This window comes from Haliotis rufescens, unplaced genomic scaffold, assembly GCF_023055435.1.
Source record: "Haliotis rufescens isolate VD_foot unplaced genomic scaffold, xgHalRufe1.0.p SCAF_1, whole genome shotgun sequence".
NCBI lineage: Eukaryota > Metazoa > Mollusca > Gastropoda > Lepetellida > Haliotidae > Haliotis > Haliotis rufescens.
In genome coordinates, this window is record NW_025963779.1 from 65,710,838 (window position 1) to 65,726,941 (window position 16,104).

At 42.1% G+C, this 16,104-nt stretch overlaps 2 protein-coding genes across 8 annotated transcripts in view; both read right to left on the minus strand.

Annotated features, from left to right (window-relative positions):
- Positions 1-5,823: 5,823 nt before the first annotated feature.
- Positions 5,824-9,583, minus strand: LOC124142429 (ankyrin-3-like). Its single transcript, XM_046510892.2, has 2 exons — positions 8,675-9,583; positions 5,824-6,057 (listed from the first exon to the last, which is right to left on the minus strand). The coding sequence occupies exons 1-2, from the start codon at positions 9,581-9,583 to the stop codon at positions 5,824-5,826; spliced, it is 1,143 nt and encodes a 380-aa protein (XP_046366848.2).
- Positions 9,584-12,665: 3,082 nt separating this feature from the next.
- LOC124142379 (tripartite motif-containing protein 2-like) overlaps positions 12,666-16,104 on the minus strand; it is a 29,534-nt gene continuing 26,095 nt past the window's right edge. For all 7 annotated transcript variants that reach the window (XM_046510805.2, XM_046510810.2, XM_046510809.2 and 4 more), the window contains exon 3: positions 12,666-15,245. In XM_046510805.2, coding sequence (XP_046366761.1) covers positions 14,158-15,245 — 1,088 coding nt within the window. In that variant the 3' untranslated portion in view covers positions 12,666-14,157. The remainder of the gene's footprint in view (positions 15,246-16,104) is intronic.

Genomic DNA, 16,104 nt, shown 5'->3' on the forward strand with positions numbered 1-16,104 from the left:
AACCGATGAGCTCCGCCATTTTTTTTGTCTGTTTGTTTAGGCTGAAGAAATTAGTAAACATGCGCCCTTTGTCGAAATCTTTATAGATCACGGTTAACCAATCAGTGCTGAAAAATGGGTAAAACAAATATTGCCTCCAAGTTTATTTTGCTGTCCTTGCAGACGGTAGCCCAGTCTCTTGTCACGCTCAGTTGCGTTGCGTATCATCCGGATACTCACGGGGAAAAAACAATAACAAAGGCAACAACCAGTCCCGGGTAATTGCTTTAGCTCAGTGCCCCTTTAACATGAATTAGTAAAGATTAATTAGGGATGCCCAACACGTTAATTAATGAAAGAAGAGTAGTTAAAACACTGTCATTTCCTGCCCAGGACATCACACCCTTACACGCTAATATAAGGTCGGTGAGAAACCTTCTCATCAAAGAAAACACACCGTCAAGACACTGACTTTTCTACGAGGACTCACGGTATGTAGTCATAATCATTAATTTATTCAATTGTTGAATATACATTTTGATTCAAATTCAATAAAATGAGAAAAACTATACGTTTATGTACATTTTAGATCTGCCGAGATCTTATTCTGCAATCCATTTTTTGTATTACCCGCTGGCCCGGCCCGGCCCGACTTATTGGCAATCCCGACCAGATGACAAGTAATGACTGCTGCATGTTGCTTAATCTCTGTCGAATACCACGTCCTTCCAGCAGTGAATAACCACTCTTGAATCAATTCACAGGATACCGAGCAAAAACAGACTGGAATGTCGATTCAGTGTTGTGTGATCCCATCCTACATTGAGCTATTCCAATCACGGTGTGGGTATCGCTACGTCCAGACACTGTCCACATCATTAGTGATGAAACACGCTGAGATACAGCTGGGAATGTTCATAAACTTCTTTCATGAATTGTACAATGAAGTATACCTTATCATTTTCTGCTCGAGTTGCGACCCAATCATATGTTTGTTTCGGTCAGTGATATGACGGACAAGCTGTTCAAAGAGGCGATTAACACCAACTTACCCACACACTTAATTCGTGCAAACAACACATACAGTCTAGATCTGGTGCGCAGCGATGGTAAATATATCCAAGCGTTAGGTGTCAATTTGTATTTTCCCATTGAAATGAAAAACAACTTCTGAATCAAAAATAGAGTTGAGTATTTCAGTCGCCAAATGAGAGGATTTGGGCAACCTTGATCCAAACAGTTTTGAAAATAGACTCTCCAGGGCGTCAACCGTGTTTTTAGTATGGGTGGAGAGAAGTGTTCAGTCAGCCAATCAATACTTTATTCAGTATGAAGGCCATTGGCCCATATATACAAATAAAAGTTTACAAGAATGGTAGAGGCAAAATACATAATATAAAACATTGTTTATCAAATACTTTCTTTTTTCATAATTATGCATGATAAATAAACAGGCATAGACAGTGTCTCCAGGATCAGTTTTCGGGGATCAGTTCTCGAGCTTATGTATCGTTTGTGGAAATTATCTGTTTAAATGTATGCATATTTACATAAGTTATACATGTCTTTGGTAGATATTTAATTCTAATGGCATCAAAGTGGCACATACAAGTCGAAAATTATATTCGTCCTCTATACCTCGATCATATAAAGGACAGTTTCTCATGCATGTATCGATTTTTTGCCACCTAATTCATCATTTCTTTACCGTAATAGTCCCCCTTTTGACTTCACTAAAGTATTTCGAAGCTTTAATTCACTTATTGCATAATATACTTTTCTGGTTCAAACTTTAATATTCTCTATAAATGTTATATCTTTAACTGTTACTAATAGTAGATATTCAATTTTGATGAAACGTAATAATAGCACAATACTTCAACATACGTAAGCATGTCCAATTATAATTATCTCCAACTGTTTGTGACAGCCAAACAAAACCCAAACCATGGGAATATAGTAGATATCTAACATTCAAAGCCCAAATGTTATACCCTACATTATCTAAATGAAGTAACATGATGTACGCTTTTAGGGGAGGCGGTCCTCATGCATTGATAATATGTTACACCAGTATCCAACGCTATACATTGGATATTGGCCATATTCATTAGGTGTTTGAAGTCCTGTTTGTAATAAGTTCTTACAAGCCAGTATGTTGACTGTATTCAATTTAGGCTCGGATTGTTAGATCTCGTGATAAATGAAGGAAGAAAAATGTCCACTGAAAAGTCGAAGAGGCTGTGCTCATTATGTCATTCAGTTATAGAAAATGAAATTCATTTTACTTTTGTCTGTCCTTATTATTGTGACCCAAGATGAAAGTTTATACCAGAACGCTATCTGTCAAATTATCATGTACCTGCTTTTCTTTCTCTTCTTTCTTCAAAAGATGATGCTGTCATATTAAAACTGGCTATATATGTTAACAAATTGTTAAACATGAGTATATATCCAAATATGTAAACTACTTATTTGTAATTTTCTTGTATATGGGCCGGAGGCCTTACATGCAATAAATATCTTTGACTTTGACTCTTGACTGTAGTGTCATGATTACTGCTTGTTCTTGTTTACCAGCATCTTATCTGTGTTCTTGGTTTCTCTGTAGTGGAAACTCTCTACGAGCTGCAATATTTCGGGCTTTTCTCCCATATGAGGCTGAAATATATCTGAAAAATTGTTCACAACTGCCTTAGCCTCATTTCACTCTCCTGTGAAGATACGGGTAAGAATTGGTATTCACCAACCCATGCTTGTCGTAAGAGGCGTCTATGCCTGTCGTAAAAGGCTACAGTGCTTGTCGTAGGAGGTGACCAACGGAATTGGGTGGTCAGACTCGTTGACTTGGTTCATGCATGTCATCGTATCCCTATTGCGTTGATCGATGCTCATGAAGTCAATCATATGATTGTCTGGTCCATTATTTACAGACAGCCGTCACACATGTAGAGCTGGAATATTGCTGAGTGGCCGTTTAACAACACACAAACACTCGCAAACTTTTCTGAATGCAGGCATTTACATGAGAAAGCATGAGGCACGTTGAGGTAGATACGGTATTTTACCGCCGCTTCGAAGTTAATCGCCATTTTGTGGCTCTGGTCGACAAGGCTGATGAACACAGAAATACACAGTGTGTCTGGGAGATCATTTCTCCAGACAGTGTGTCTAGGGCATCAGTTCACGAGTCAGTGTGTCTGGGGGATCATTTCTCCAGACAATGTGTCTAGGGCATCAGTTCACGAGTCAGTGTGTCTAGGAGATCATTTCTCCAGACAATGTGTCTAGGGCATCAGTTCACGAGTCAGTGTGTCTGGGGGATCATTTCTCCAGACAGTGTGTCTAGGGCATCAGTTCTCCAGACAGTGTGTCTGGGGGATCATTTCTCCAGACAATGTGTCTAGGGCATCAGTTCACGAGTCAGTGTGTCTAGGAGATCATTTCTCCAGACAATGTGTCTAGGGCATCAGTTCACGAGTCAGTGTGTCTGGGGGATCATTTCTCCAGACAGTGTGTCTAGGGCATCAGTTCTCCAGACAGTGTGTCTAGGAGATCATTTCTCCAGACAGTGTGTCTAGGGCATCAGTTCACGAGTCAGTGTGTCTGGGGGATCATTTCTCCAGACAGTGTGTCTAGGGCATCAGTTCTCCAGACAGTGTGTCTAGGAGATCATTTTCCAGACAGTGTGTCTAGGGCATCAGTTCTCCAGACAGTGTGTCTGGGAGATCATTTCTCCAGACAGTGTGTCTAGGGCATCAGTTCTCCAGACTGTGTCGGGGGATCATTTCTCCAGACAGTGTGTCTAGGGCACCAGTTCTCCAGACAGTGTGTCTGGGAGATCATTTCTCCAGACAGTGTGTCTAGGGCACCAGTTCTCCAGACAGTGTGTCTAGGGCATCAGTTCTCCAGACAGTGTGTATAGGGGATCAGTTCTCCAGACAGTGTGTCTAGGGCATCAGTTCTCCAGACAGTGTGTCTGGGGGATCATTTCTCCAGACAGTGTGTCTAGGGCATCATTTCTCCAGACAGTGTGTCTGGGAGATCATTTCTCCAGACAGTGTGTCTAGGGCACCAGTTCTCCAGACAGTGTGTCTGGGGCATCAGTTCACGAGTCAGTGCGTCTAATGGGTCAAGAGTCGAGTTGTTCTGTCAGTGTGTCATGTTGATCAGCTACCGAGCCAGTGTCTCCAGTGGATCTGATACAATTGTCGAGTTGTTGAGTAAGTGTGTCTACGGCATCAGATCACGAGACAGTGTCTCCAGCAGATAAGTTTTCAGGGATCAGTTCTTGAGGCAATGTGTGTCTAGTGGATCTGTTTCAATTGTCGATTTGCAGTGTCAGTGTGTTTAGTGGATCATTTTCCGAGTCAGTATGTTTTGTGGAGTAGTCCTTGAGTCAATGTGTCCAGGGGTCATTTGTTGCGTCAGTGTGTGAGGTGGATCACGTGTAGAATATATTTTGAGTCAGTGTGTCTTGTGGATCTATCTCAAGTCCGTTGTGTCTAGTAGATTGGCTAAGTTTGTCTAAAGGATCAGAGTCAGTGTGTGAGGTGGATCACGTGTAGAATATATTTTGAGTCAGTGTGTCTTGTGGATCTATCTCAAGTCCGTTGTGTCTAGTAGATGGGTTAAGTGTGTCTAAAGAGTCAGAGTCAGTGTGTCCAAAGGGCCTGTTGTAGAGGTAGTGTGTCTAGTGAATCGGTTTAGTGTGTCTAAAGGATCAGAGTCAGTGTGTCTAAAGGATCTGTTGTAGAGGTAGTGTGTCTTGTGAATCGGTTAAGTGTGTCTAAAGAGTCAGAGTCAGTGTGTCCAAAGGGCCTGTTGTAGAGGTAGTGTGTCTAGTGAATCGGTTTAGTGTGTCTAAAGGATCAGAGTCAGTGTGTCTAAAGGATCTGTTGTAGAGGTAGTGTGTCTAGTGAATCGGTTAAGTGTGTCTAAAGGATCAGAGTCAGTGTGTCTAAAGGATCTGTTGTAGAGGTAGTGTGTCTAGTGAATCGGTTAAGTGTGTCTAAAGGATCAAAGTCAGTGTGTCTAAAGGATCTGTTGTAGAGGTAGTGTGTCTAGTGAATCGGTTAAGTGTGTCTAAAGGATCAGAGTCAGTGTGTCTAAAGGATCTGTTGTAGAGGTAGTGTGTCTAGTGAATCGGTTAAGCGTGTCTAAAGGATCAGAGTCAGTGTGTCTAAAGGATCTGTTGTAGAGGTAGTGTGTCTAGTGAATCGGTTAAGTGTGTCTAAAGGATCAAAGTCAGTGTGTCTAAAGGATCTGTTGTAGAGGTAGTGTGTCTAGTGAATCGGTTAAGTGTGTCTAAAGGATCAGAGTCAGTGTGTCTAAAGGATCTGTTGTAGAGGTAGTGTGTCTAGTGAATCGGTTAAGTGTGTCTAAAGGATCAGAGTCAGTGTGTCTAAAGGATCTGTTGTAGAGGTAGTGTGTCTAGTGAATCGGTTAACGGTGTCTAAAGGATCAGAGTCAGTGTGTCTAAAGGATCTGTTGTAGAGGTAGTGTGTCTAGTGAATCGGTTAAGCGTGTCTAAAGGATCAGAGTCAGGGTGTAAAGGATCAGTTGTAGAGGTTGTGTGTCTAGTGGATCGGTTAACGAGCCAGTGTGTCTAAAGGATCAGTTATCGACCTTCTGCGTATGGAGGATCAATTAACGACTCACTGTGTCTAAAGGATTAGTTGTAGAGTCAGTGTGTCATGTGGATCACGCGTCGAGTTGTTCGGTGTGTCTTAGGGTCAGTGTCTAGTGGATCAGCTGTAGTGGTGTAGTGGATCAGCTGTAGAGTTAGAATGTCTAGAGGAGCAGCTGTAGTGGTGTAGTGGATCAGCTGTAGAGTTAGAGTGTCTAGTGGATCATACGTCGAGTTGTTCGGTGTGTCTTAGGGTCAGTGTCTAGTGGATCAGCTGTAGTGGTGTAGTGGATCAGCTGTAGAGTTAGAGTGTCTAGTGGATCAGCTGTAGTTGTGTAGTGGATCAGCTGTAGAGTTAGAGGGTCTAGTGGATCAGCTGTAGTGATGTAGTGGGTCAGCTGTAGAGTTAGAGTGTCTAGTGGATCACCTGTATTGGTGTAGTTGATCAGCTGTAGAGTTAGAGTGTCTAGTGGATCACACGTCGAGTTGTTCGGTGTGTCTTAGCGCCAGTGACTTGTGGATCACCTGTATTGGTGTAGTGGGTCAGCTGTAGGGTTAGAGTGTCTAGTGGATCAGCTGTAGTGGTGTAGTGGATCAGCTGTAGAGTTAGAGTGTCTAGTGGATCAGCTGTAGTGGTGTAGTGGATCACCTGTATTGGTGTAGTGGGTCAGCTGTAGGGTTCGTGTGTCTAATGGATCAGATGTAGAGTCAGCGTGTCTAGTGGATCAGATGTTGTGTCAATGTGTCTATAGCTAATGGTTCAGTTGTATGTAAAGTCAGTGTATCTTGTGTTGTTGTTGTTGTTTGTTGTTTAACGCCGCACTCAGCAATATTCCCAGCTATATGACGGCGATCTGTAGATAATCGAGTCTGGACCAGACAATCCAGTGATTAACCCCGATGACAGCCATATCAATCACCCCAGTGTGTACCTTATCGATTCTGGACAAGACAAACCGAGGCTGTGTGAGCTGACATATACGCCACTAGAGTAATGGCACATATCAGTTCAGGCGACAGCTAATTCAGTATCGCTTATGACCCGTGAAGATCCGGGGTAGACTAAGTCTTCGGCAACCCATGCGTGCCGTAAAAGGCGACGATGCTTGTCGTAAGAGGCGACTAACGGGATCGGGTGGTCAGACTCGCTGACTTGGTTGATGCATGTCATCGTATCCTAATTGGAGGATCGATGCTCATGATATCAAGCATTGGATTGTCTGGTCCAGACTTGATTATTTACAGACCGCCGTTATATAGCTGGGATATTGCTGAGTGCGACGTTAAACAGCAAACCAACAGTATCACTTATCCAAATATGTCATGTTCGGCTCGTCGCAAGTCATCTCGGCAAAGACGAGGAATTCATGTTTGAACTAGTTTCGTTCATGTGACTATTATAAGACATAACACAACCTTGCGGCAATGGAGACCATAATAAGAATGTTAAATCTCTTTGTTTAGTTCATGCTTAATTGGGGCACAGATGACCCGGTCTTTATAAAGAGCTGTACAGAGTTGCGTCCCTTGGGCACGCCAGAAACTTATGATTGTGGGTTCGAATCCCGGTTCGCCCCGATTATGTTTCTAGGGTTGTCAGCCCCATACCCGTGCTCGTTGGTTTCACCAAAGTGGTACACGTCTGAGACCTGCATCACTTCGGGCTTTCCTTCCACGTATCCCGTGCGGTGTTAAACTCACTCTCTCATGTTAAATGTATACCTTTTGATTTGCTGAGGACAAAATAACTTGTCTTCAAAATCGGCAGTAAAGGAACAAGGCGATGCACGGTGGAAAACGGTGACATGTATTCCATTAACGAGGTATGATGTAGTTTATCCGAGTGGACCTGAGTTCTGTAAAAGACTAACAACACAAAGACAATGGGTGCCATCTATTTTAATTATATAATACCGTTCAGGTCTCAACCTTCTGAATCATTTGATGAAGGACATGACACCATTCATTATTGCTTTCTTGGGTAAAACGAATTTCCATTTTGACAGCAAATGAATTTCCTTCGTTGTAACGACACCCCTTTCGGGTACGTGCCCGTCTGCGGACCTCATACATAGTCATACGTCACGTGGTTAATTGTCAACTCAAAATGCAGCAAAATTCATTTTAATGTACAAACAAGACTTACAGTTGCATATACTGTATTGGTTGGGACATATCACAGATGTGTCGGACGGAGTAGGTTGTTTGGGAACAGTCATCTATATTGAAACGAGGCTACATATCACCAAACATTACGATGGGTTCAGGTAACGGCCATGTACAGATATACAACGGTCATATCTTTGTTGAACAACTACGTGGACAAGTTTGTGTAGTGTCATGGAAAAAGTAAACAAATATTAGGGATGGTCTCAAACAGGATATAACGGGGACGGTAGTATTTGTTTGAATGAATTCACCGCCTACACACCAACACACCCACTATACACGATAGGCATAGCATTCATCACATTCACATACGTACCGTGACGATCCGGGTTACAATAGGTTTTCAGAAACCCATGCTTGTCATAAGAGGCGACTATACTCGTCGTAAGAGGCGACTAACGGGATCGGGTAGTCAGGCTCTCTGACGTTGTTGATGCATGTCATCGTATCCCAAATGCGTGGATCGATGCTCACAATATCAATCACTGGGTTGTTTGGTCCAGACTCGATTATTTACAGCTGGGATATTGCTTACATGCTGTGTTCAACAACAAACAAACAAACATTAACACACACATACACAAGGTCACTCGTAACACTCCAATTGTACACAATTGTCCTTTCATACCCGTATTCTATGAGTTGTAGGACCATTACTAGTACCAGTATGTAACAACCACAGTTTAGACAAAACGAAACTATAAGTCTGGATACATTAGAAACCCTGATACATTAATAGACAGTCCCTTCTAATCACATCTTTCAGCACTTCCAGCAATAGTATTGTCAATGGGTAACCGCGTGTCATAACGGACTGGTATACGTTCAATGATGACACTGAATATTCCTTAGCCTTATCACATCTTTCAGTCTTTCTGGCAGAGGTAGACTACCCACTGTGTTTAAGAGACGTGTACCCAGTATGTGTCTCATCCTGAAGCAGCAGAGGTCCTGAAGAGTTCTCGCATTGGACGCGATGTGTCTCATGTGCCTGATGGCCATGTTTCCTGGAGTCAACATAACATCCTCATCTGTTGTCACAGTCTCAGCTCCAGTGTTGTAGCCAGCGTTGAGAAGAAGACAGATAATATCCCACAGTTTCAAGTCGGCTGCGAGTTGTAGAAGTGTTTGACCGTCACAGTTGGTGACACTCAAGGGTAGATTTATGTCAACAAGAGCATGATGAGTAATGGCGTAAGACCTGCTACGTATAGCCCCGTGGAGAATGCCATTGCCGAGCCGGTCTCTCACATTGGTATCCGCTCCTCTGGTAATGAGGTATTCCATTACATCCAACATGCAGTGCGAGGTAGCCTCAAGGATTGGGCTGTTCCCAAAGTTATTCACAGCGTTAATATGAGCTCCTTTGTCCAACAGCAACATACAGATATCCACACATCCCAACCTGGCTGCGAGATGTAGCGGGGTGTTGTCACTGTTGTCACGGACGTCCACATTAGGGTTTAACGTCAGCAGGTACTCGCAAACGCCAGCGTTCTTGCTGTGTACTGCAGTGTGGATGAGAGAAGCTCTGTTGAAACTGTTCACAGCATATGCTGAAGCACCGGCTTCAATGAGAAATCTTGTGATACTCAGATGTCCCTTGACGACAGCCATGTAAAGCGGTGTCCTGTTGTAAGCATCCCCTTGTCGTACATCCACTCCATCATCCTCGACTAGCGACTTCACGACGGTGAGGTGGCCTCCTGTACATGCCACGTGTAGTGGTGAAAGCGCAAGCCCACGTGTAAAGTCACCAGGACAGTTCACACGTGGTGAACAGCCCATAGATATGAGAGAATTCATCTCTTCAGATGACCCGTACTCAGCTGCTAGACACACAAGAAAGTCACATTTAGTGCCACCCTGGTCAGTGGTCAGTGGTCAGTCCGCAGTGCAACTAGCCGCTTCTCCTGTCCCTTCAGTAAGCAGGATTCGTGGAATGGACACTTTCTACCAATGAAGTCAGTTCGTTGCAGTTATCTCCCACTGCTTTGTATCGGCTGATTGGCAGTTCTGCCGCTGCAATTGAACAGTAATAATTTCAGCATGACTATTTACCTCCAACGCTCGGGATATGTCGCTACAAGCTGTCATATTTCCTTTGTTATATCACTTCTCGACTTGGTACACTTGGGACATGCAATTGTGGCTATCACAACAAGCCACAATAAACCCTGTAACGGAACAATATTAGGTACAGTTGCACAGACATGTTTCATATTGTTTGCTCGATCAGGGCTACGTGTATCTCCTTATCAGCCCCAAACGCCAATCAATGCCATCCATGTGTCATAAGCCTGTACGACTATACAATAGCTTGAATAGTATTGCAATTCACTTTCATGTGTGTATGAATGGCGAATGTGTACATGGGAGATAACTCCATCGACCTAACAACTGCGCACAGAAGATTCCAATAACAATTACAGGCCTGCATTCAGCGAATTCAGAAAAGACATTCTAAGTCAAGCACGACTGCGGCTATTGTTCATTTGAAATAAGGTTGACATATATCCTTCTTGCATGTGGATCATGAAATCAGTTCTTGTTGGAGAGTCTTAACGCTCAATATAAGGACTCTATTAAAGATTGCTTGTGTTTTCCACATCATCAACTTCTTCATGAGCTTAGCATTAAAACTTGCTATTGTTACACAGTGCGTATGGGCACATGGCTGGGGATAACTACGCCCTTGATTATGCTGTTAATGAACTGGGGATTAAGTATCATTGATTTGGGTTTATTAATGCCTATGCAGCGTAAGGGAAATAATGAGTTCTTGGACACGAGTGTCAATGTGTCATTTCAGCATGACTCTGGAACATGCTCTCCCGTGTGACTCCAGCTGAGAATTATTATAGGTCCCCAGCAACCTATGCTTGTCGTTCGAGGCGGCATAATTGATCGAGTGGTCAGGCTCGGTGATAATTGCATATCAGTGTATCCAGGTAGTTTGGTTCGTTGCTCATAATATCAATCACTGGTGTGTAAGGTTCAGACTCGATTATATACAGGCCGACGTCATATTGCTGGAATGTAGTGCCACCTTATACAACAAGCAAACAAATAAACGAACAACACATCCGCGAGTGTGATGGGGCGATTCCGTGCCACACTAAGGTTTATAGTTTTTGGCATAACAATGTACTCGCAGACCTCGAATATGTTTCTGAACTTTAAACTGAGTCTTGTTGAAATTATAGTTTTTGTAGTTCATGTTATGTAATAAGCTTCAAATATAAGATCATGTGTGGAAATTTGCACAAATAAACAATATGACTGCAAGAATACGTTTAGAATATGGTAAATGTGGGTATAAAACAAGTGAAGCAAGACCTATGTGAAAGTAATCACTAGGTGTGATCTGATATACGCTTAGACACACCCTGCAGCAATACACCCGGGGCCAAAGGGAATCGGGTCTCTAAGCCCAAACAATATTCCATTATCAGGGCGTATTATATTCTGAATCCGGTTTGTCAGCACGGTGTTGTATGTTGGAGAACTGATTTACCTATGTTTGGTGAGAGAGGGAGTGAGTGAGTGTGGTTTTACGCCGCTTCCAGCACTATTCCAGCATTATCACGGCGGGGGACACCAGAAATGGGCTTCACACAATGTTTGTTTCACAGCGTGAACCAGCAGTATATAATGTAAGTGATGTTTACCCCGTGTGAACCAACGATAACCATACCGACAATCCAATGACAATAGCCATCACCAATCAGAGATCCGAACCCATGATTATAGAATTGAGGCACGCCTAAGGGATGGAACTCTTCACCGTTAATTAAGGCGCCTTAGAAGTCCAGGCCAAGTATCAGCCTCAGTACAACCACGGACTGTCCTACCATCACCACTTGATTACTTGTAATGTCAGGAGCGGAGTGAGACAAGACAAGATTAGTATTACTGCATAAATACATCGCGGGTCGGGTGGAGACAAAAATTGCTAAGTGGGGATATTTCACGGATGTGTATCAATCTGCAAGGTTTTCCTCAGAGCTATGATTCTGTTGAAGTCTGGGTTCGTGGGGGATGATATAGCAAGCTGTTTATGTTGCATGATATGATAGCATAAACCAGGTTTAATTGCCTAGTTATTAGTGCTTGCTTATATGTCATATTCATACTTTGAACGGTGTGCATTGTGTATACCGACGGCCCGCGTGTAAGGAGACAGCAAGCAGTGTTGTAGCATCAGTTATTAAGAAATCAAGGGCAAGTTCTTCTTCAATGCATATGGGATACCCGTGCAGAATATGTTCCGAGAATCACACATAGTTAAAATGTGTGACCAGGCCGATTTTTTATCGACGTACTCATCTCATATCATGGCTCATGTTTTCATGTTGCCAAAAATTCAAACAGGAAGTGATCTCAATACAAGGGGGACAACTCTTTCTGCCCTGACGGAGGTGTTATGTTGACACTCTGCTGAATTATCTGCACCCTTTTTGCTGAGTGAACCGTTTATCTACGATTTACACTCATGTATGTTGAGTTACTGTTACGTGTAGTTTTCATCAACAAGGTTATATGGAAGAAGACGACATCTGAATCAGTTTGAAAGTGATAGTGAGGTGTGTTTAACGCCGCTTTGAAAAGTATATGAGTTATATCTGCTTGGTATGCAGACCTGAAACGTTTACTACTTATGCATGTAGAGTTGATAAACCAACAATCATCAAAGCGAATTGGGTATTGGAATCTCTGTCATACGTCTCTGGTACTCCTCAGGGACGCAGCTCTGCACAATGAATTGCTGGACTTACACGAGTTAGGGACAAAGCTTTCCAGGTTAGAGAGATGAGTCATCATTAGGTGTGCATAGCATGCGTGGCAGTATGTAATCCATTGTCATTAAACACAACAAAACCAGATCATCTCTTCATCTCTTTAATACAGTTACCAAAAGAGAGCGATCAGGAATATCACTGACATCATGTTGTATTACAATATCTTACATTCTTAAACTTTCACAAATTGGAAATAATGTGTCTTCATCTACCCAGTTTCATAGTGGCTACCTGTATTCAGCATATGTGCAACTTACCGTGTATGGATGCTGTAATGTTACGTAGTGTAACAAATAGAAAGATATTATTTCACCCCACTAACAAAACTGGCGTTGGAAAGATCATTGATTTCATGTCATGAAACCACCACTGTTAACCAAAATTTACCAGCCAACAAATGTTACCGCACTTAAGTATGTAGAATAATTTTACGATCAAGCCCATACATAAATATATATATAAACAATTTGAACCTTTAATTTATTTGGCTTGGTTAATTCATTATCGGTATATTTAACCGTTGGAGGCGCATAACGTATTTAATTCTACACTTATCTACAATGTCTTTTCTGATCCCTCTGAGATGTCCAATACCAAGTTTATTCTAATGAATAGTACACGAAACACTGTTGCAGTAACGAGGACTAGATTAATCACAAAAGCCCATGTTCAACATACAGACAATGGTACTCAGAAACCCTGATTCAGCTGTATCGCCAGAACGACTTCATGCTCATGTACTGGTAATTGTTTTGGCATAATACCCTATACAATCAATCATTCTCACTTTCTTAACGCACCTTGTCAAATAATTCATTATTCAGTGTTTCTAAAACAAATCAGAAAAAAATATTATTCAAACACTGGATAAATATGCAATAAATGTAAACATAATCTGACTTGATTTAAATTGAGTGAAAACAAAATGCGAGAATATATTCATTTTTTTTTTAAATTACTCATTCCAGCTTTGCCTGTACACAGTAACCTATTCGAAACAGGGAGTCATATATCTGTAGGAATACCTTCAGTTCCATCTACCAAAAGCAAACAATATTGTGTCACAAAATAGATATATTCATGTTAAGGTGTGAGTTATATTAAACTTAAAAGTATTTGTTACAACAGTTTTAATTCTCAATACACTGTATTGTAATATCTTCGTGTTTTGCACAAACATATAAAACGTAGCGATGAATGGTGATCACAGATATTCATAGCTTCGTTCAAGGTACTCAAGTAGATAAGTGTATAGAAATATGGAAAAAAAAGGCTCAAAGAGTCATATTGTGTCCCATTCAGACATCTACAACGAGATCATTGGGTAAACACAGACACAAATGATAAAGAAGTCACATGAAATGCCAGTCTTCTTCAAACCTCTCCCCAATCACTCCTCGGACGTGTGTTGCAGTTGCCAACATGGCAGCTGATACAAAAGAATCAGCGTGACTTCTCATGGACGAGACTAAAGGCCATGCTGCAGTCTCGCTCGAGTCTATTCTGCAACCGTTATTGCGTGTCTGGCTGAAGGTCCAACAACTGAAAGACAAGACGCGAAATGCCGGGTGCATGCACCTACTTGTAGGTGCTCCGGGACGTTGGGTAGCCATAGCCAGATGAGGAATGAAACGTAGACTCCACCTTAGCACCAATATCACCGAAGTTGTTAATTCTGGACGAGAGAATAGATTCATCTCTGGCGTTGAAGGAAAAGGTCGTCATAATTCCGTCGTCAACCTCCCTGATCTTGATCGGGGGTTGTGCCCTGTACTCGCGGTACTGTTGGTGTATGCTGAACATTTCCTCAATACTACTCTCTTCCTTGGCTTGTTTCAGAGTAGATGAATGGTCCAGAAGAGCTTTCCGCCTTGACGAAAGCTTTTCAGCTTTCTCATCCAACTTCTTCTTTTCCTTATTTACTTCATTCTCTGCGATGCTTTCCATCTCTCGCTCGCGCTCTGCTAGCTGCTGCTTCAAACGACCGAATGTGTCATGGATGTTCTTGAGTAGATCTGTTCTCACGCCTTCCAACTTCTTTGTAGCAGTGTCAAGCGTCTCCTGCTTCTTCCCCAACACGCCGGCCTCAGTATCCATCTCTTTGATAGCTGTATCTAGAACTGGAGTGTATTTCTCAAGCGCTTCATTTAAGTCCATAACAAGATGACCATCTTGTTCTTTGTGATCTAACACGGTGCAATCACGACACACAGGCTGGATACAGGGTTCACAGAAGAAGTTCAAAGCTTGTAGCTTGTGTTTGGAACAGAAGCTAACAGTGTATCTCTCGGTATGTTGAACAAAATCTAACAACTGGACCACTCTGTGATCTGTAGGCAATGTCCGGACGTTCTCCTCAGTGGTAATAAAGTTACCTCTGCAGGTCGGGCAGTGTAGACTGACTGCTGTGGGCATGCCCCTCAACGAGGGGGTGAGACTTTGACGATACTCCACCTCAGTTTGGAATAGTGATTTGATACACGGTAGACAGAAAGAGTGGTGACAAGGGAGAAGTTTAGGGGGCTTTAAAGGGTTCGTGAAGGAATCACGACAGACAGCACAGACTAGAAAGGTCTTCTCAAAGCTTTCCTCATCCAAAACCAAAGACCGTTTGTTCAAGGTGCGCTGTGAATCATACTGGACACCCTTATTACGGAGCGTGACACCTGAAAGGATAAAGTCAATTGTTAAAAATCATCAAAAAATTACATATCACTTAAAAATGTGAATTAAAAAATGTGAACTTCACTCAAATAATTATTCATGTACATGTATTTATATAAAGTTGAATCAATTCGTAGTATTAAGTGGTCTTTATTTGTTCCTTTTAAATAAAATTTCAATGAAGTAATTATTAATGTATTTGCATTACCGTATGTGTCTAAGTAATCGCATGATAAACCGATTAGGCCATATGTGTTACATAAGCTGCAGAATCCGTAGTTATATTACATGACTGCTGATTGTTATGTACAGTGTTGTGAGTGCCTACCATCGAATCAAATGTTCTGTCGTGTTTATTGGTCAATGCCCCAAGACTCCCGCACCAATACAACGACATTAGGCTTCACAGTTGTGGATTTTCCTAGCACTTAACCATGCTACATAACAAATCATCTTTCAGAATGATATCATGTATACAATGGGACTATACATGAATTCAAGAAATAAATCCCTTTCATAAAGCAGGTGTTGGATAATTTGACTGAAAATTGCATGCCTACAGCGCATAAATTTATAGACCCAGAAAAGAAATTCACCAAATCAGCATGATCTTCACTGACTTTCGTGAGTCAGGTGATATTTCTTTCATGATGGCTCAGTCCACAGAGACCTTCATGGAACTTCTAGGACAGTAATTACAGGCACACATGCACACTTCATTGTTATCCATGCATAGTATGTTCTCACTCCAGTCAGTCCACATGACACCGTGGCCCTGCTTGTCACAGAAGTCTGAATCAGCGGGGCTGTAATAGCAGCGAGAATGACTAATAGATACGCGTTCTGCTTGTAGAGATGTAT